This window comes from Trematomus bernacchii, unplaced genomic scaffold, assembly GCF_902827165.1.
Source record: "Trematomus bernacchii unplaced genomic scaffold, fTreBer1.1, whole genome shotgun sequence".
Lineage (NCBI taxonomy): Eukaryota > Metazoa > Chordata > Actinopteri > Perciformes > Nototheniidae > Trematomus > Trematomus bernacchii.
This window is the reverse complement of record NW_022987973.1, coordinates 18,271,244-18,293,522: the sequence shown is the minus strand read 5'-3', so window position 1 is coordinate 18,293,522 and position 22,279 is coordinate 18,271,244. Positions and strand designations below refer to the sequence as shown.

Here is a 22,279-nt window from a genome sequence, read left to right as displayed (position 1 = left end):
TTAATCTCATACATTCATGGGATTTATGTAACAGTAAGACAGAGAATGTAAGTGTGCACCCACATGCACTATTTTAGTTTGTATATGCTGCTGTAAATACTCCTGTTGCCTGCTGTGTTCAGACTCAAGTCATTTTTGTGATGCCACATTCAAGACATTCAGTGTCCTTTTTAGAACAGAAGACCGTGAAGCTGCAGCTAGACTGCAGAAGCATTAGTTTTTTGTTTTTGAGGATGGAACAATTTCACACACAGATACAGGGAGGCTAGACCTATACAATTAATTTATTATGGTTTATAATTTAATGTCAAGACGAAGAAGAAGAAGAAGAAAAAGATGGCTGAACTGTTCAGTGTCAATCCTCTGGAGATGGAGGTTATAAATCTCCAAAATAATGTTCAGCTTAAGTCTCAGCAAAACTCAGAACATTTCTGGAGCCTTGTAGACCCAGAAAACTATAAGAACATTCACCAAGCAGCACTGAACATGTCTGCTTTATTTGGCTCTACATACCTTTTGTGAAGCAGCTTTTTCTGACATGAATGTCATGAAATCTTAATACAGAACAAGACTGACTGATGAACATTTAAATGACTCTATTAGAGTGAACCTAAGTGGGTACTCCAGCATACACCTGTATGGTGGACTCCATGCAGCGCCATTCATCTCACTAACTGTACAAAATAGTGAAATGCTTGTAAGGTGGTGATTAAGGACATTTATGTGAATGTTAAGTGGTGTACTTACATGGGCCATAATAATATGTGAGAAATTGTCGTTTTCTTGGACCGTGATGTGAAGTTAAGATTTTTGATAAGCTTTTGATATGGGATGCTACAATGCATGATCTGTTGGGTATTTCAAGCTAAACACTTCCAATGTAAGACACCTATAATATATTGATGAAACACAGTATAATAGGAGACCTTTAAGTTGGGCAGTCGTTTATTTTACCAGTTATTCGCAAATAAAAGAAGCCCAGGTAACAATTTACGCCCCAAACAGGCTTGACTGCTGGACACATTTTTTTTTTTTCAATGAGGGTTGAGTGATTTGACTGTGCAACGGTAGAAATGTGTCCACCGCTAGAGATTTAGGAATACTGTTTCTACTGCTTCAGCTACCTTAATCAATATATATTCAGTGAATGAAATACAGTGATTGACTCACTGTATTTATAAATAGTCTCTTGGCTTTTACTTGTTAATAAGCTGTAGGCAGCTGTTAGCAGGCATCTCTGCTGCACAGTGAGGTCAAACTCACATGAGCATTTGGACAGTTTACATCAGCTACACATCCACTCAATGTGTCAGGTGAAAAAGGTTCTCCTTATGGGTGCAACTGAACCCTTGGTGAGATTAATGAAGTGCCACTCCACTCTGCCGTCGTATATATTGATATTCCATTCTTTATTTTGAGGCTTGAGAACAACTCTTAATGGATGCCTTTGTGTCTCAGAGGAACTTCCAAAACTGCCATCCTTTCACTTTGTTATATGACCTAAATCTGTCACAAGCTTTCCACCATAGATGGTTATAAATGGTAATGACAGTAACTTTAAAAGTGGTTGAAACATGTCTGAATCCCCTTGAAGATGACATGTACTGTGCTTACTTGTATATAAGAAAAAAGGTTTCAGAAATGTCAATATATAAGTTGAAATAAATAAAGACGGTACTTATTTATTCAGTTCTCATTTACGCATGTGTTTTCGGTGAAGGAGAATAAGTATCCAGTGTGGGAAAACCCAGTATAACTGCAACTAAGAACATTAATAACCGAATTGCGTTCCTAAAGGGCTTTATTGGCTTTTACCGTTCCTCCCATCCTCACTTCCAGGACCATGCCCGTGTAATAAACGAAGGTGATAATGAAACTGACATTTTGTAAATAAGAATTTGGCTTGTGGCATTTTTCACATTCCTGAGCAGTAAGCAAGGGCACATGCTGTGATCAAAATGCTTTGCCTCCTTTGCAGTCGATCCATGTGAGTCATCGACACATTTCTCTTAGTGGGCGTTTGGTTTTTAGCCAGCTTGCTAATTGTTAATAGCACAAGTCATACAGAAACATGAGGCATGTAATGACCTCCCTGAACAGTTTGAGGGGCATTAATACCTATCTATTGCACTGTGCTGACTGGAGATGGTTTTCTCACCCATCCAGATTTGCAGTTAAGTTTTACAGGGACTGCATTTAGAGTGTAAAGCACATTTTGTCATTGCTCAGGATGAGGTTACTGAGAGTAACTTGAATGTTCCTCTTTAATGGTATTTGGAGAGGCCTTGGCAATATACTGGTCAAGTAGTAGTTGTATAAGCCCTTCGACTGGATTGATACTTTTACATTCTTATGTTCTCTTCTATAAACCCATTACAGGTTGAACCTTCTTTTATACAGGGCTTTCCATGTGTCGGTCTAATCAAACATGGTGTTTTTTGTGCATTGAGACAGACGCAGGGTGATCCTTGTTCGTCTTGTGCCTGTCCAGTGCCAAGCCAATACACCACCTTGAAAATGTAATTAACTTATAGCCTGCACGACTGATTCCTTCTTCATCCGATGTGCATCAAATGACTCCTCTTCACAAATGAAGTGATGAATAGAGATCTAATTGATCAGAAAATGTGAATAGTACATGCCTATTTTAGCGATTTTCAAAGCACTCTATCACCAAAGCACTTTTTTCAAATGGATTTTAAATTGTTGACGGCTCATAATAACCCCCAGATGTAGCTCCCATCTCACCTGTCAAAGAGAAAATGTTAAGTCCTTTGGGTGTGTATATTTCTCCTGCTTCATTATTTACTCATGAAGTGCCTTTAAGCTTTCTCCCCTTTGGATCTTTTTTGGCTGTGTTATTAATCTCTATATCCTCTCCTACAAGCTTTTGTGAATATATTCCATTTTGTTTCTTTTACATAACAGTAGCCCTTGTTGATGGCCATAATACATCTCTAGACAAAATGGTTTCACAGCCCTTATATATTATATCAAGTTTGGCAAAAAAAATCGATGGCATCATGATTTTTTGGTTTATAAGAAATAAACACGTTTCATTCAACCATTACAGCCATTTTCCCCTAGCTTCTCTACACTGGTTGCATTACAGAATCGATTTGAAAGTTTCAGTGATTACTGGGCTCAGTAATGTCCGTCTGCTTACTGTTGTCTCTTTATGAGCCCAGAGTGCAGCTGTAATTCTATCAAGTGTGGCCTCCAAATGTCTCTTGCTTGAAATCAAGGTATCGATACAGAATCGATTACGCTTTTACAAACCAGCTGCTGTTGTCATGTTTGTAGGGCTGCTGCAATGTGCTATCGGAAAAACGTTTTCATCACTAATAGTATATGGCCAGTTACAGTATGGTGTCAGCCCATCAGATATACATGGGTTGCACTATCCTTATTAAACCAGTGTTCAAGTGAAGGAAAAAGTGAAGTCTTTTTCTCAAGTTTTATGAAAGCATCAAGAAGACAACTCACCCTAATGTAAAATCGTTTTGTTACTATGCCTTTCTGTTGTCAGTAATCTCCCTTTTGCCTTCATGCTTTCTTGCTTTTACGAGTGTTATAGTTATTGCTGTCTTATTGCTCTGTCCAACTGAGCATATAACTGAGATGCACCAGGTCCCGGCATGTTCTCTGGAGCGTGACAACAAGCTTATTCTCATAAATGTGAAGCACATTGTCTGCCTAAAACAAGAAGATATGTAGTCACCATTTTCTTTTCATAGAAAGCATTGAAACCTGCACATTGTCTAGTACTGGAACTGTAACACTGAGACAACGACCAATTATTTAATCAAATTCTAAACTTTAAAGAATGCCTTACTGTTATTCCAGCCATATCCCCATGTTGTAGAAAAATAATAAATGCATAGTGCAGTTTTGGTTTCATGGAGTAACTGGATCCCTGGATTGATGCGGATGTCATGAAATGTAACACTGCCTTTTTGGGCCAGAAGTCAGTGTAGGAGCTTGTGTATCTATATAGCTCTGTTTGTGTAATCACAATTGCAAAGACCAACAGGTTCACTAATATTTCACGTTTTACCTTTTCCATTCAGAGAACCGTGAGCTTGGTTAGTGAGTGTTACAAACAACCGTAAGAAAAATACAGGCAGTCTCATGTTAGGTCTTGAGACAGAAGTGACCTTCTACTGGTTCTACTTCGTTCTTACAGTATATCACCTACATAAGGTCTGCACATGTCTTGCACTGTCATATGATATCATGATAATATCATGTGATTTAAAAGAAAAACAACATATTATTTGTATAAGCCTGTCCAGAGGCAAGCACATTCTTTCTTGATGTCCCTGTGATGTTTTTTGTATCATTCTGACATTTACTGCTTTAAAACAGGACCAGGCGTCTTTCTGCCTTTTAAGCTTTCAGTGTAATGTGCTGTCCCCTGTGTGAAGTTGACAGTTGAATGGTATGTTTCTGTTTTGAGCATCTGTTATCACTACAACCAAACATTTTGTAGGAGAAGTGGCTGCTTGCACAACTTAGGAATTGCCACAGCTTACACACTTACAGTGCTTAGTATGAAATGTTGTTGTGTGTTAAGCTCAAAGGAGGGCTGAACCTAACAATATGCAGCTTAGACTGATGAAAGCTGAGCCAAGTGTGACAAAAGAAAAAGGATACCATGGTAACCTGATCTCACTTTGACATGGCTTTTTGGTTTACAGGGCACAAATACATACATCCCTGGGACAAGCGCATGGTGTCACATTACTACGAGGTCTGTACACACTGTATGACATTTTATGACCACATTGGCAAGTTCAAATATTAACATTCATCGGTAATATGAGTATTTAATTGGTATTCAATGAAGTGTGCTTCATTTTGAGCCTCTGTATTTAAAGCAATGAGCTCTGTGGTCATTACTTGCAGCACAGGAGTAAACGTGACTGAGAGATGATAAACGCATCGTCACATTCTATACTAAATTAGCATTAAATAAGCACCCGGTAGTATAAAATCGTATTTATTTTAATAGCATTTTCATCTGCCCATCCCTTTTTTTTAAACAAGTATTTTAAGAGTTAATGAACACATTATCTTCAGAGCAGGCCTTGACTGTGAAATTAATTAGACAACATAAAATCCCTATGAGGCATTAAACTCAAGTTTACCCCTTACACATTGGGTATTGCTCAGCTGAAAGCTGGAAAATGGGTTACTTAAAGCAACAATTTAATAATGTCAGCGTTTTTATTGATGCACCGGTGACAATTTAACCGCAGGACTCGGAGTTCTTACGCTTATTGAGCTGCCAAATCAGTAAACAAATTAAGTTTGTTGCACTTGATGATAAATTGTTAATCTGATGATTTTCAAAGGTACTTTGAAGAGCTGTAACACTCATTCTTGTTTGGTCACATCAACAAAACATCAATATTTAATCTGCTCTTTGGATGGTAATATGTTCAGAACTCACAGCCATTAAAAGCATTACATTTGTGCCATAGCATATTGTACAAGAAAATAATGAAATACAGAAAGAATATTTATAGCTGAACATGTATGTTAATACATTTAATGAAACACTTCCTTTGTTGGCAGAAAGGAGAAAATCACGTACTGGCTTATTTCTTTTCTTCAGTGTGTTAACATGCACACTTATCATTTAGCTGTCACCAGATAAGGAAATACTCCAGTTAATACAACTGATAGACACAGTCAAATGTAAACCCTATGGACGAAAAGGCTTGTCTATGACATAATGGGGAAACGATACTGTTGGATTAACTGTTACATGTTTTTTTTCAACATGCGCAAGTTGAAGGGAAAAAATCAGAACACAAAATAATGATGTTAAAGGCATCATTTACTGCTCTAAAAGACCTGCAGGGTGGTTAGAAAGTGTCCTTCTAATCCACCATCATATTGTTTTTAACAGATATTTTCTCAAATAACAAGTTATTATTTGCTCAACATTACAAACTTATTTCCAAATCTTGCAATGCAGATTTTTTTCTTTCTCAAAGTTTAACGTTGATCTTGGCAATTTCATGACTTCTTCAGTACATCTATATTCTCTCACAAACTTTAACTTTATTATCAACCTGTTATCTTTTGCTATTTATCTTTAGAAAATAGATATGATACTCATGTCATACTTATCAAATGCTTATGATGGGACAATATGAAATGGCAAAAATTCCTTTCACATTTTTAATTAGTAACTGAACTTAGGTTCTCATAATCGGTTATTGTGCTTTGTACATTATAATAGCGAAACATGGCAACAACATCATAACAAAAATATCTTTCTCTTATTGTGTGCTCATAATTAGATTGTATCTGGAGACTAATGTCCACATCCTTCCAGACACAAACCCACATATCATTTTTTGGAAACCCATCTACTGTGATCCATGTGCTTTTTCCAACTATTTCCATCATTTTGTTCGACACATGTTGTTGAGTGCATGTTAACATACTGATACAGTTTTGCCAATACATATATACAGAAATTTGAATATTTGAAGTTCAACATTTGCTTTTAAAGTTTCAGTCCCTGAAGTAAAAAAAAAAGAAAGATTCAAGGGTCTTTTGTCAAGATGCGTTTGCTGCTGTGCAATTTATATTGCTCACTAACGGAGTACATATTTGAAGCAAAGGTGGCATGAATCCCGACTGCTGTTTGTAAGCTTCTCCATTTGAGTTTCACATGATCTTCATGTTGAATTGTATGGGTTCCTCAGTTGGACTGGCCTCCTCTGGTTCCTCTTTACGTGGCACATATTCAACCTCTATACTCGACTTGATATTGTTTTTCCCGCGACTCCAGAGGAATAATATTACAAGACAGAAGAGAACAACTCCAAGGAAAGAGATAAATCCCATGGTGGTTGCAATTATAAGTGTCTTAACGTCAAACGGAAATGGAATGGTGGCCCGGGTCACATTAGCTCCTTCATCGCTGGGCTGGTTGGAAATGAAGGCAAATGACTTATTTGACTGTTGGGGCCAATTGGGGGAGTAGCTATGCACAAAAAGGTGAGCAGCTTTGGTGTCATTGCCTGCTGCATTGCTTGCAATGCACAAGTAGGTGCCGTTGTCTTGGATTTGGGCGTATCGCACCTCCAGTGTGCCCTCATTAGACACAGAAAGTCTTGACACCGCAGATTTGGTAGTGATGTAATTCTTCTTAGGGGACAGCCACATTATCACAGGGCCTGGATTTCCCTCAGCTTTGCAAGCGAAATGAACCGTAGTTCCTTCATCTACATGGCTTTCTTGAACCTTATAATCCATTATCTTTGATTTCTGGCAGATGAAATAGTCGGATGGGAGAATGTCTGGGAAATCTTTGAACTCTTTCCCTTGAACAAGGTCAGGTGATGCACACACGGGCTGTTGTCTGTTAAAGTTGAGCCTCCACCGCCGGCGAAAGACCCAGAGCAGGCGACAGTCACAGGCCAACGGGTTGTCATACAAAGCCAGAGTCTCCAGGTTTCCCACTGAGTGGAACACAGACTCCTCTAGGGTGTTCAGGCTGTTGCTGGACACATTGAGTACACGGAGGTGGTTGAGCCCTCGGAATGAGTAGGGTTCAATGGCAGCTAATCTTCCACCGGCCAAATGAAAAGCTTGGAGCTTCTGCAGATTGAACAGTTTGTTTCCCTCCACGGTATGAATGGGATTGAAAGACAGATTCAAAAACCGGATATGCCTTAGGTGACTGATGGCTTGGTAGGGGATGACCGTAAGATTACAGTTTGTGATGGACAATGATGTGAGGTTGAGTCCATACAAGCATTTTGCGCTCATGGTATCCAAGGCAGGCATTTGAGAAATCTCCAGCACTCTGAGTCGATAGAGCCTTTTAAAGGAGTAATCCCTCATGACAGTGACGTTGAGATAGCGTAATTGAAGTGACAAGATGTTATGCAGATGGCTCAGGGCATCAGTGGGCACTGAGGCCAGATTGCGTCCCTCAATGTTGAGGCTTTCAAGGTTGCTTAGGCCATGAAATGATCGGGGTGAGATGAATACCAGGTCATTGTCGCCTACCTCCAGAGCCCTCAGGTTGTAGAGCTCCTGGAACATGTAGTCGAGCAGAATGACAATTTTGTTTTCACTTATATCGAGCTGGGTGAGGTTGGTCAGGCCTGTGAACACCCCCAGCTGAATGAGCTTTAGCTGGTTGTTACGCAAACCTAGAGTTCGAAGGTTATTGAGATTGCCAAAAGCCCCTGGTTCAATGGACGAAATAATGTTTTCGTTGAGTTGCAGCTCCTCCAGTTGAGGGTAATTAATGAACTCCTCGGGCCCCAGTGTTTTCAGACGGTTCTTGCTAAGGTCTAGCAGCCTAGTCTCTGTGGGGATGCCCTCAGGAAGAGTTGCCAGTCTCCGTCGATTGCACGCGACTGAACGCTCCTGACCGTTGCAGTCACATCGGGAGGGGCAACCGGTGGTGGAGCCAGAGAGGACGGTGCCCAGCATGAGGATCAGGATGGGCTGCCAGCATGCCACCAAGTAGCTGTGCCCTCCTGCCTCGCCAAACACCATCCTATTGCGTACCTGTGGAGACATGGTGAAAGGGGAGTTAGTGGAGAGGACTGGTGGTACACAAATGCCAATGACAATTTTGATAAAAGTCATTCTGTCCTCTAAACGGAACAAAATAAACATTAGAAAAAAGATTTTCAACATTTATTAAAAAACAAAATCAGCTTTTCTTTTTCCTTTATGATTTTGAAAGAGTGTCCTAAATATTGTTGTCAATAATTCCAACTGAAAAGCGGTGAAACCTGTTTTTAGGAAGTAGAAAAGGTTTATTTACTGACGAGGTTTCCATTTTTAGACGGATTTGACTAGAACTCTAGAATATATTGCATTTTAAGTGGTGAGTTCTCTCCTTTTTCTTCACGTACCACTCAAATATCTTGTAAATGCTGTGTGTTTCTTAACAAATTATACAGGTAACTGCAATTAAATATTTTCAGGATAATAAACCATTATTGAAAATGATTCCTCTAGCATTATAACCCATAAGCAAACATACACAATGAGCTAAATACATTTCTTAAAACATAAAACCAGGTCTATTTTTGCAAAGTCATTGGAAATTGCATTTTTTCTCCACTTACAAAGATATAACCGGCCCCACCCCTTTCTTTGCATAGCATGTTACTATGGTGGCATTGCTCACTTGAAATGAAATCAATAAAATAGCTTGGTCACAAAATCCAATCACCCTGCTGTGCTTCTGAACTCTGAGTCTACTGTAAACAAGTACTGTGTGCCAATTTCAGTGAAAGAATGTCTTTGCTCATACTGTACAAACCATTTGTAATTAACATCTAAAAATGCCATGGTATATCTTGTTATATGACTATCTGAAATGTATGCAAAATGACCTCATTCCATGCCACTGCTGAGCTGTTGACCTAGCAGTTATGTAAAGCAGAGTTTGCTGCCACGCGGTGATAAATGGAAGGAAGGAGGAACTTGTCAGAGATCTTTAAACCCCTCTTTGATTTTGACCGAGGGGAACTTTAACTTGCTAAAACCTTCAAGCTCTACTTCTCGCATCAATCTTGTGATTTCAGTCGCAGCTATTTCTGTGGGACACATTCTCAGAAGCGCCTCATGCGAAGTGAGAGAAATGACACGGTCATTTGTCTTTACTTTGACAAACATTCTCAATTCCTCAATAACAAAGCAAAACAGTCTTATGTGATTCACTAGTATATTTATATTGCTTGACAAAATCGAAATAGTTCCACAATAAATACAATTATTTAACAAAAAACGGTGCCGTGAAGCAATTTATTTTACATTTCAAACCGGATTTAGTTTTATGATGGGACAATACAATCTCCCCATATTCATCAGGCTGTCATACGTGGGAACTGAATAGCCACTGCGTATTTGATCTGTAACTCATACACCACAAAAGCGTTTTGGTAAGAGTGCTTCAAATTATCAGTGTAGTGCTTTTTTAGAACCTCTCAGGCTGTCTACCTCGCTTTATAAAAATGTAAACTTGATAGTGAAGATTAGAATGATTCTGCTTTTATTGCACAAAAACAAATGAAACATCACTCACAGTGAATTCAAGTAATTGGACTGTGGTCTGAGTAGTTCCAATGGAACGGTAATTGCAGCTTCCATTTTGCCTTCCTGCAGAAGTTTTAATTTCGGTCGGCTGCATATGTCAGACACGTCGGTCCAGTGAGTATAGTGCATTGTAGGAACTGTCTGACACAATAAAAGTGTCTATCAGTAGCTCCATCGTAACCTCCCACTCCGTCTTTCATTAATCATGTGAATTCTCCGATGGATAACATGTGGACTGGTCCAATAGGATGGTCAAATATTATTCAAAAGAGACAAGCACACATTTAACTTTGATGTGTTGTGGCAGATGCTGAACCTCGGAGTGAAATGAAATTATTACTAAGCTACTCGATGCAGAACACGGGGCAACATGCTTATCTGTTTGACACATAATGTGATTTTTATCTTGTCAAGTCAGGCATATGAGTGAAGATGAGGCTCACTGATGTCCTTGATAATCGGAAACAAGCAAATGCAAATGCGGTGGTGATTTTCTTACCAAAATACTATGCATGATTTATGATTCAGCGTGTGGTAAGGGCAGGGTACTATCTGTGTAATCTGGCCTCACAGCTCAGAGCTGCTTGTTGTATCACCACTTTGTTTTGACCTTGAGCTGCATTTCTGAATAAAGAAATGTATCCTTTCATTTACTACCTCAGGTACAGTGCTCATAGTCTTTACATTTTGAGAGTGTGGCTTGAAGTATCTTTTGAAAGCGAAGAAGAACATTTGTACCCTTTTGTTCTATTGTTCTATTGTTCCATTGGGCATTCTTTGTGCCCACCATGATTTGTTTTGATTTTTTTCATTTGATGGTATTGTGAATGGGAGGAATATGAGTGGACAAGTCTTTTCTATCCTGCTGTTCTATGAATGCTTGCATTTTCTCTGTGGACCTCTCGCCCTGTCAGTCTTCTCTCAAAAGCACCTCTCGGCTCACCATTAGTCTCTTGTTATCTTGAAACCCTGCATCTCCTCTTTTATGGTGCCTTGCGGTTTGATGCCGGGCAAACCGAAGAGAGCCGTGCTCTGCTAATGGGTCATTGAAAGCGGCAGGCAGCATCTAGACAAATTAGCTATACGCAGTGGTGCATTCATGCCCTATACGGTTGTCTTCAGGTACTATTAAGTACATTTATGTTGCAGCTTAATGTTGGAAGGATGTTTACATTAAAGCAGGAACTTGGACTTTTAAAAAAAAAAGAGATTATTGATCCCCTCATATGGGAGGCAGACAAGATAACATGAGAAAATCATGAAAAAGACAAAGCTCTGTTGTTAGTTGCAAACCAATTAGCATTGTAACTCAGTTCTCTATTCACGTTATTTGTCTGCTATGTCCCTGCTGGATAGTTTCAACTTGTGACCGCTGTCATGAATCATCAATGCAGCTTGAGTTTCAGAGTATCTCCCTTGATATAATAAATAATTCAGCTTTTTGTTTTGATTGATGCACATGCAAATTGTGCTCAGAGGATGTGTCTATTTGCATGAATCTTTTCCATAGCTGACAAACGCTTTTTATTGCTATTCAATAATCTGAACGTTTGTAACAGGGTGTGCATTTGTGACTGAACAAAATCTGAATTTAATTGAAATGGTCTTACTTTTGGTCTGTGAGCACAACATCTTTGAGAAACACCATTTGGCAACGTGAAAACAGCTGCAATGTATTTGGGGTCAATTATAGTCTGAGGTTACAGTGTCTATTTCAAATCTCAATATCCTCAAGTGAGTCAAACATATACAATCCATCATTTCTCTTTTACATTTCACACATGTTTTCAGTCATTGGTGCTGTCCAACATTTCCTCAAAGGCTTTTTTTACCAACAAAGTCCTATTTAATTTGTTTCTTTTCTTCAAGCTTCCATGTTCTTTATTTCAGTCCTAAACAATGCGCCCATTAACCCGTCTATTACACATTAGGCTTGTTGTAGAGAGGAAAACATTTCTCCAGCCTGCAGCTTTAATTATTCTGCCACTGTTTAGGGAATAGACAGAGGATGAAACAAAGAGGGAGCGACAACTACAAAGTTGCAAGCAAATATGTATAGGATGTAAGAGATGCCGATTGATTCCACTGGTGTGTTTGTGTTCAACTGACAAATGTAAAGCAAACATTTCAAAGTCGAAAAGCAAACAAACAAGGAAACATTGTTTGCTGTGCACAAATTGCAATGTTTGTGGTAGATCAGAGTGGACAAGTCTCCCCTCCTGCAGTATGTGATTTATGTATGCAATGTCTTTTCTGTGCTTTTGGACGCATAGGTGTAAATGTTTGATTGCATTGGAAATATTAAGATAGTAGCCAAATAACAAACATATGCCGTTCCATTCCATCAGTAATGATATTAAAAATAAAGCTGCTATAATAATAATAATAAGCGGTTAGGATTACATTGTCTTGCTCAAGGACACTTCCACACTCTCTGGAGGAGCCAGGGATCAAACTAGGAACCTTCCGATTACCTCCTGAGCCATGTTTCCCTCTATTATGTTACAATAAATACTTGCTGGGTAAAAATAGACTCTTTAGAAGTGTATTGCCAGTTAAGCTACATTCTCCAGAGGAATACGCAGTCAGATATGAGAAATCCCATGAAAACAAATCCTCCATGGAAGCCAAAGATAAAGGTAACAACCCCTGCAAACCTAACAAAGTAACAGCATGGCCTGATGCTCCCCCATGCCAGGATCAAATGCTTAGCGAAGGACAAAATGGTTCAGTGCATGGGAACTGCTCCTGTTGAGATGCAGAAACACACCTGCATGGGGTCAGCAAGCTCACGATCTTTCTTTGTTTGACAGCAGTTAGCATGGGCTCTCAGCCACAAAGGCTGCACAGAACGTTCCCAGAACTATGGCCTACTTATTTTGGACAGAGATGTTGTCAAGAGAGATTAGAGGAATCCGTATAATTATAGTGATCAATGTGGAGGACGAGCAAAAGCAGCAAAACTACTTCATGAAGGTATTCATGCAACAATGAAAATGTTAGACAACATGTAATTGCTTGTGTCAGTTTGTTTATCTCCATAACAGAGAGTCAATGATCATACTGTAGTTCTTTGACGGTCCTATTTTAAAACAAACCTCCTCATAACACCTTGTGTCTTATAAATGTTAGGTAGCCACACAATTGTTTGGAGTGCAACTGATTTCCACTGGTATTCCGAACGCTTTTATCTGCGTCAAGCAGCTCTAAAGACTGCTGTGTTGGTCGGTCAGCCAACTAATATGTCCCCATCATTTGGAGGCCACAGTTTTCGCCCTAGGAGTCTAAAGTTTGGCATGGAGGTCAAGTTCTTGTGAGGCTGGGTGTGTGTCTGGATGCATGTCTGTATGTGGTCACATGTATTGCAAATTTGCAAAAGTGTTTTTGGAAAAAGTGTTTCTCGAGAAGCAGTTACAATAAGCTTAAAAGGTTGAGAGGTGTGCACCTGCAGAGCTCTGGGCCACTGTGAAATATGTCCACATACAATAATAATGATACTATACCTAAGATGATATAAGCGCAGAGAAGGTAGGGAGACGAGATGAAGGACTGATTTAAGTAGGAACTATTTAAGTTTAGCAGTATAAACTGCATAAACATCAAAACAACAAATAGTTCAAGGCTTAGCCATGAAAGTGTTGGTCTGAGTTATCTTGAGGTGATGTGGAGCAGAGTGGAAAAGAACCAATGCAAAAAGGGGGCTTATCTAAGAAACTGAGGGAGATACTGAAGCTTTGCCATTCATGCTGGATAGTTTTCAGTTCGACAGGTGAGACTGTAGATCAATGGTCTCTAAGATACTAGAAGACACAGAGTAGTTGATGATAGAAAACGTGTTCCTTACCTAAACATCCCTGTGGTCAATGGAAGTGAAAACAACAGTCTCCATGAGGGGCTCCATTTGATTCTGTCTGTCTCAAAGTACATTTAGTGCACTCTGATCAACACTGCATTCACCCAGTCAGGAACCACAGGTCTCAGAGCTGGTGGTGTTGAAAGCTTGCTAAGCTAAGTTGTATGCTTTTATTGTAATGTAATACTTTTTTAATAAAGCAAAGGAAAAGCGATTAGGACCATCACATGAAAAGCTGTTTTTGGAATTGCATAAATACATATTTAAAGGGATATTTTCTCTGCATGAGCTTTTAACAGTGAGCTTTGCTACCTATTTCAAGGCTCACCATGCTGTGTATGAGCTTTTGAAGGATAGTTGTTCATGTTTTACTCATGTAGGGGCATACCCCCTAATGTTAAGTTTGCACACTGTGTATGCGCCTCCACAGTACCTTGTGCAAAGGCATCCCAAGGTTGCTGGCCAATAGCAAGTCAGCGAGCATTGCATCCTCCTCTCATGTTCATCGTCTTTACTACTGATCTGGAAATAACAAGCTTGAAGATCAGAAGGCTCCTTTCATCTCCTGTGTGGTCAGTGGATGAGACTAATCATCTTTGATCCCTCATCTTTTCTTGTGCACCTAAAACAATTAATTTGATCCTTTTTTGTGATTGCCTCACCTTTATGTCCTGTTAAACGGTAGTTCATCATTAGCTGCCACAACATTTCTTAAAACAACAAAGGTGCTCGTGTCAGCTTGCTCCACACATTTTAATATAATATGATCAGGTCTTTTATACGGAAAGCATGTTAAAGGTAAGCAGAAAAAGCACAAACTGCTTCAGTGTTAGGATCAGTATTTATAAATAAAAACTTTCCTTCTTCAATAACTCAAAATGTCTGCTGTAAAAAAGGCCCCTCATGATTGGCTGGAAATGCAGCAGATTAAAGAACTGATGTGGATCACCGCAAACAACAAGAATAAAGAGACACACTGCAAAACCCCCCCCCCAAAAAAAAAGACTGCAACAAAAATGCAATACCAAACAACAAACAACTTTTGGTTTCTTATACCACAACAAAAGTAGGACATTACACAATTCTAATCCAAAACATAATGCTTTATTTACTTCATCAAAGTGTTTCTGCTATCTTGCCTTCATGGTGGTGCAATGTGTTCTTATTTTTGATGGATGTGAATGTAAGCTCTGATCAGTCCCTGCCCCCTGCTGTGAGTGTATTATCAAAGTTCCTCAATTTTAAATATGCCACACGAATCCGTAAACCCCTCGGAGCAACCTCTGCCATACAGAGAGAGGCTCTTAATCCAAACATTTTAGATGTCTAATCCGTACCACCATTGTGTTTCGGAACAATTAATAAAGCAAACAAAATTGGAGCGTTATCAAAATATTTTAGTTGTTTAAGCGGGAAAACAATCATTTTGAAACATCACACTCGGCAAACAAAGTTGCTGTTTGGAGTTAATGGCTGGAGGCATGTAGAAAAACAAAAGAGGAAATCCTATGTACTCAAGTTCTGAGCTGACACCTACGTATCCCGCCCTGAAGAAGACTCCAGCGGAAAACAAGTGGGTGTCAGCGATGCTTGAATAAAAGCGTTTACTACACAGCGAACCCTGGGTGCCTTGGAGTTCTGTGTTTATTTTCTCTCTTGATTGTATTTGACACAAACCATAATTTTTGCATCTGTTGACTTCAAGTTTTATGTGGCTTGACAAGCTATTCTAAAAATAACAATCACAATGCACATAACTCCGAATGGCTCAAAATCCTGAACTTTAAGTAAATGTTAACAGGGAACTTGAAAATGCTCGTACTCATTGGCTGGCTATACACCTGTAACACCTGAAGCTAAGTTTATACTGTAGATGGCTGTGAAAACATGTAACCATCATTATAGGATTCTGTATGACTAATAACTTCTTAAAATCAAAAAGATCAAGATCATTTGGTGAGTTTAAAATTGAGTCCAGGTTTCACAAGCCCATGATGGGTATATGTAAAAGCATCGCATATTGTTAAGGGGTAAGATCCAAGCAGAACATTAAAAGCATCGCATATTGTTAAGGGGTAAGATCCAAGCAGAACATTAAAAGCATCGCATATTGTTAAGGGGTAAGATCCAAGCAGAAAATCATTACAAAACTCTTATTGTGCGATTTGATGGTATCTTCAATGGCTCTTTGTATTAACTAATGAAAAACGGTTTTGAAGTCTTTTTAGGGCTCAAGATCCAGAGAGTAGACTTCAAAACAAAGCCATAGCTTGAGAGAACTGTGTAGTTTGGCTAACTAATGTATTGCACTCTGCAGAACTTGCTCGGCCGTGTGAGAAATGGTCCAGCAGTCACTTTCGTTTTAGCACTTGTTTGGTCTTACAACTGGTGAAAAAAAAAGCTCTCCCTTTGTTTGCTAAATGTATGTTCGGCCGTTTTTACCATGCACTCGACTCTGAAAGATTCTGACTCCTACTCTACCATTTCACACCGGGCCAGTAGAGTACAATCAGTGTGTGGGAGCTTTTGAGCTAGAAGCTTTTGAACAGCTGCCCACGGTTTTATATGGGGGGTCAGTGAGAGCCAGAGGAACTCAACCAGACGGGCTGGTGAACCAAAACTATTAACAGGAAGAGGCTCAAAGAGGCTCAGAGCGGCAGACGGGGCTATTCACTCTCCTAGATCAGCAGCACTAATAACCCTTTTTACACTCATTTGATTTAGTGTTGATTCAGAAAATATTGCTGAATGGAGGTTACATTTGCAAGCTAAAGACATTTTTATTTTACATTGCATTATTTATTATTACATTCGAGATCCAATTAAAGATGTTGAGATATTTTTGTCCTATTGGACTCATTTCCAGAATAAGTCAGACACATGAGGAGATGTTAAAACGGCTAAATGATCCCTATACACTTTAACGTATTGGTAAACAGGCCCTGGGTAAAAACGTGCAATACATTTAACATGTTTCTTTGTTCATTGACAAAGTCTTCCAGTAATACTACAAAAGAGGCTCCTCTCCTCATTAACACCCATTCCTCTGGAAAGTCAAGTAGGATAAGCTGGAAATTACACAAACTTTTATCCCCTACTCACCATCAGGGAATATCAAATGTTTTGCACTTGGATTGAGAAAGAAAGAGCTAAATGCCATGCTAAAGGCAACTGTACCTCCGACAAGCCTCTAACAGCCCTTTATAGCAGGCTCAATAGGAGATCTTCACACCAAATGATCACCTGCTACAGTACAAATATGAAGGTTGTGTGGCTTGGCCATTTTTTACGGTTAATAAAAAACTTAGACCATTCTTTTTAACAGCAGGTTTAAAATTCCACACCCAAGTTCTAAGCCTCGGTTTCTATGATTGAACGCATCAGCCTTGGTTTTGATATGGAAAAAACTGGCATATAGATTCCAAAGGCCTAATTACTTACTGCCACAGTCATTACAGTTTGAGAATACAGAAAGACAAGGCAATCAGTCATCATCTTCTTTCTTTCAAGTGAAAGGAACCAGACCTCTGGTGTCCAGTTATAATATAAATACCCACCAAACAAAAGAATGAGACGAGCAGACAGATGAAGGGACGGTCGTTCCACTGTGATCACATCCAATGTATATTATTAAAGGCTCTGATAGTGCCAGAGCATGACTCCAGCCAGGAGCTTGCACATGGAGCTCTGCTCCATCCTACCAGCCCCTGACTGTCTCATATTTAGCATAAAGCTGCTATTATTACATTTAAATGAGGAAGGCAGCTGCAGCCGGACTGTGACCTTCTGAATACATTTGTAGAATGAAAATGTGAGTATCCTGTGACAGATCTGCCTGCGTGTGTCACCTCGCCATACAGCAGACACTGTACAAACATGGGATCTGCCAGCCTCACCACATCCAGTCTCACCGGATCCTTTTCAAGGTGGCTGATGTTACCCAGTATGTGGCAGCATCTGGATTCCAGATGGATCTTGTTTCACATAATGCTTCAATAGTAACACCCTAGATGTTTTCAGGCTACTTTATACATCACTTCTTTCTGGGGCATCGCAAATGAACTGTTATGTGCAACAATGCCCTGATTATAGCTATACATGAAATGGGCTTTTATTAGGAAGCTAAATTCAAACATGAGGAGAAAGGAATCACAAGAGACCGTACAAAATCCTCAGATGAATCTGACATGTCGTTTTTCTTACATTGAGCATATGGTGTATAATGAACTCTGAAGCAAAACAATCTGCTTTCAAGTGAATATACTCTTGAGTTTTCCACAAATGTTGCTAATTGTAACTTCCTCCAACATGGGATAAGTAACCTATACTATTATTCAGTTCTAACTGGAATAACCTTAATCCATCTGTAAACAAATTACTTTGGCTGTGATGATCAACATGTGATCCTACTGTGAGGACATTGGCAATTGTTCAGTGTTATGTCTATCACTATGTCACAGAATATTTAGCATATGACAGTATGGAACAAAGTGCTGTGAAAAAGCAGCTCTGCTTTGAGTGTGTAGCTGTTTTATTAGGGATTGAATAAACTGGAGTATCGGCTCAACAGTATTAAGTGTAAATGCATTGTCTTAATTAATGTAATATCAATGTATTACAAAAACTCTTAAGTGATCATACACATTTTGTCAGTTACATTTGAATAGATTTGCAATATATCGGGTAACTAAGAGAACCTTTTGAGGTTTTTTTCCTTGAGATTTTTGGAGTGAATTAAGTCCATACTTCAATGTTCTTATTTTTCAAGTGCACACCTTCTCTGAGGAGCATGAAGGTCAGAACTGCTCAGGATCATTTAGCACAAGCCCACTTTGCTCCAATGTTTGTGGATGATTATTAAGTTATTACAAGGCCTATTGCATGCACACAAATGCATCAGCCTCAAAGGATTCTGGGGCTTATGTTCCTTTTTTTCTTCTTCAGAGGAACCCAAACAACAGGCACTTCAACTAAGAGCATTTCAATGTGTTTGACATTTACTCAGACTGAATGTCATTTATTTTTACATCTGACTCTTTTTGAGGTTTTTGAAAGAAGCTTCAAATCTCTGTAGTCATATTTTATTCTTTCATCGACCTAAGAAATCCTTGAAGAAAATCCTTAATTTGTGATTGATCATCTTGAATGAGTTTAGTCTTAGTAAATCAGCTTCATGAATATCATTTGTCAGTTTGTGTCTTCCAGTTAGGTGACCAACCTAAAAATGTTGTTTTCTAAAGGCTTAGTGCCAACAGAACATTTAAACTAAGACATGTTGTCAATTTGGAAATATATATATTCATTTCAATACATTTGTACTTTTAGACTTTACATCGCCCCGGATATATTGAAAATATTTGTCCGGAACCAGTTGGAAACTATCCTATGTAACCATCACTGGTATCCTATTCTACAAATAGTGTAACTAATACTAATATAATCATATATAAGTAGGACTTTATCTTGCAACTGCAGAAATACTGTCCTTGAACACAATGAAAAGACATCCAAAAATAAGTTGCTCAGCATTCAAATGTACATTTGAAATGAGGTTTTCAAAGTTATAATGATGCTTAGAACTTACATTTACCCATAAGGCTAGTCATAAATGGAACTGTCATGTACTGTCAGCAATTTGTTGTTTAAATTGACCCCATCCTTACATGTTAGTAGTTGCTTAATAGCTTATCATTGATCATCAGAACATCTTGAAGTGCTCCAAATGGTTGCTAGGCAAAATGATTTCACACTAAGCTCTACTGTGCTCTACTCATTAACGCTGCTAAATTATATTTGTCTATTGATCAAATTGTACGTGAAAGGGTGCACTCATGAACCCACAGAAAGCCATCACCTGCAGTTCTCATCGTTGTGCTTTTTAACGTATTTTTGCAACTTCACTGTTTTAGTCACTTTAAAGGTTCTTATCAGCGTGGATTCAAGCCACAACAGGCAAAGGTTTTCAATAAATACAAAACTGAATCCCATTATATTCTATCTGCCAAGGAACTCATGGCAGATAAACAGAGTTGCTGTCTACCTTCTGAACATATAATAGCAATTAGCAGCTCAATAGTTGGTGAAGAAACACTGTATGATTCCAATGTGATGATTATGTTGCTCCATTTCTGCTGAATGCGTACATTAATTGGGTAACTTTGTGTAAACAAACCTGCAATATCTTTATATGCAGATAATTTCAGTGCTTTTTGTGTAGATCCCCATTAGCTTTAATGGAGAAAAGCAGGTTAAATATTGTGGTAATGCTAAAATATGTTGATACCACATCCATTAGCATCTGATATCAGTGTGATTAAAAATAAATACGAATAAATGTGTATTATATATTCTCCAGTCTTGAAATACAGCTATAATATGTCCATAAATGCAGCACAAGTTGAAAAATGTGAAGAGAACAAAGAGACAATATGCAGATTGTCCAATAACAATGAGTTCATTTTAATCATCAAATGTAATCAGAAATCAACATGCCTCGCTCATTTCACTCCGATGGAAATTTCGTTGAGTGCTTTGAAGACGCGCACACACACTGACAGGCATTATTAACTACAAAAAAGAGAAGAGATTCTAATCAGCTGTCATAACCTGATTACAGGGCTCCAATTAGGAGCTTTGTTTAGCTCCTAAAGCCTTGATGTGAAGAGCAGACCCTTCACTCAGACACTGCCAGGGCTCTGTGGTTTGCAGAGGTTGTTACTGTGCAGTTATACAAAAAAAAAAAGAGAGAGGAAAAGTCCTCTCATCGCTGTCTGCCTGCTGGAGCGTCGCAGCCATGATTATAAAAATGCAAATATAACAAGCAATATAAATTAAACTACGAGAGACCGTTTACTTGGCCTGCATAAATAATCATTGGGCATCATCATTCCCCACACCCACTCTACCCATCACCCCCCACTGACACCCATCCATCTAACCTGTGGCAAATCTAACACCTGCACAGACTCCTTCATACCCAGTGGAAAATAGCCGACAGCAAAAAGGCAGCTGAGAATGAATAAGTGTGAGGCTAGATGAGTTTACTGGCATTTGAAGGAAGATGAATGTTAATGAGGGCAGGCGAGGAAGCGTCGTCAACCACCCTGGGGGGGGGGGGGGGGGTCACAAAAACAGACACACTCTTAATCAGCCTCACACCTTCTGCTGTGATGTAAAAAGGCTGGACATAGGTGTGTTTTCATGCATCCATGCACACATATGCAATATAATATTTATAGCATATACCTGTATTTATACCACCAACACATATACAAGCAACAGAACATACTGTACGTTCAAAATGATACATGCATGTGTGTGTTTCCCTAAATACAAACCCAGTTTTCATAGCACGTAGCGAAATGAAAGCCATCTGGATGACAAGGCACAAATAAGATCTGGAGCCCTCCTCAGTGAATAATATTCCCTCTCTCCATCCCTATATTTTGCCTTCGATACACAGTTTTATTTCTGTCATTAATTTGCTCCCTGGCGATCCTCTGGCCCCACCACTGCACCATAATAAATCTGATCCAATGCCTCAGCGCTCAAAGCCCACCATAGAGACCGAGTACTTACCAGGACTGTCATGCAGAGAATTCTAATTCAGGCAGCTCCATGTTGCCAAGGAAATTCAAAATGCCTCCGAAAGCATGGAGACAGGGATGCAGGATTCACGACAGGCTGGATTCAGACGGGGGAAGAGGGATATATGCAGCGCTGAGAATCCCCCTTGTCTGAGGGGCATTTGAGAGAAGCCTCGTTCCTCTCCAGATGCGCTAAATCCGGCAGCACTGATAGGCTGACATGTAAACACACAGGCGGCTCTGCTGGCTCACACACGCTCGCATACATGCTGCACCTAGCAGCGACAGAGAGGGGAGAGGGGAGAGGGGAGGGGCAGCTGATGAGGGAGGTGGAGGGAGGAGCTGCAGTGTGCTGGGAGACTGAGAGGCACACAGCAGCACTCATCCAGAGAGAAGAGTTGAAAAGAAGTGGAGAGAAATGTTCCCTGATTGCACTGGCAGCTCAGATTTTAGTTTACTGTAGTTTCCTATGTATGGAGGGACTGGAATGATCTGGTTAGCTGCTGGCTGCCCTGTGGGAGAGGGAAAGCAATCAAACGGGTGTGTGGTGAGAGAAGAAAGGAGGTGATCAACAAAAAGTGATGTGGGGTTATACAGGGGAGGAGTGAGTGATAGAGGGATACACAGCTAATGGAATTCAATTTGTTCAGTTTGCAAGCCTTTGCTGGTAATGACAAACAACCTGAGACTGTAGTGGATCAGGATGGAGACGTTTTTTCCGTTTTTTAAAGATTTCTTGCCAGAGTTGAGG

At 39.4% G+C, this 22,279-nt stretch overlaps 1 protein-coding gene across 1 annotated transcript; it reads right to left on the bottom strand.

Moving 5' to 3' along the window:
- Window positions 1–4,986: 4,986 nt before the first annotated feature.
- lingo1b (leucine rich repeat and Ig domain containing 1b) lies at window positions 4,987–21,765 on the bottom strand. Its single transcript, XM_034116189.1, has 2 exons — window positions 21,521–21,765; window positions 4,987–8,547 (listed from the first exon to the last, which is right to left on the bottom strand). Exons 1-2 carry the CDS (start codon window positions 21,530–21,532, stop codon window positions 6,688–6,690), a joined length of 1,872 nt encoding a protein of 623 aa, XP_033972080.1. The 5' UTR covers window positions 21,533–21,765; the 3' UTR covers window positions 4,987–6,687.
- Between the last annotated feature and the right edge of the window lie 514 nt (window positions 21,766–22,279).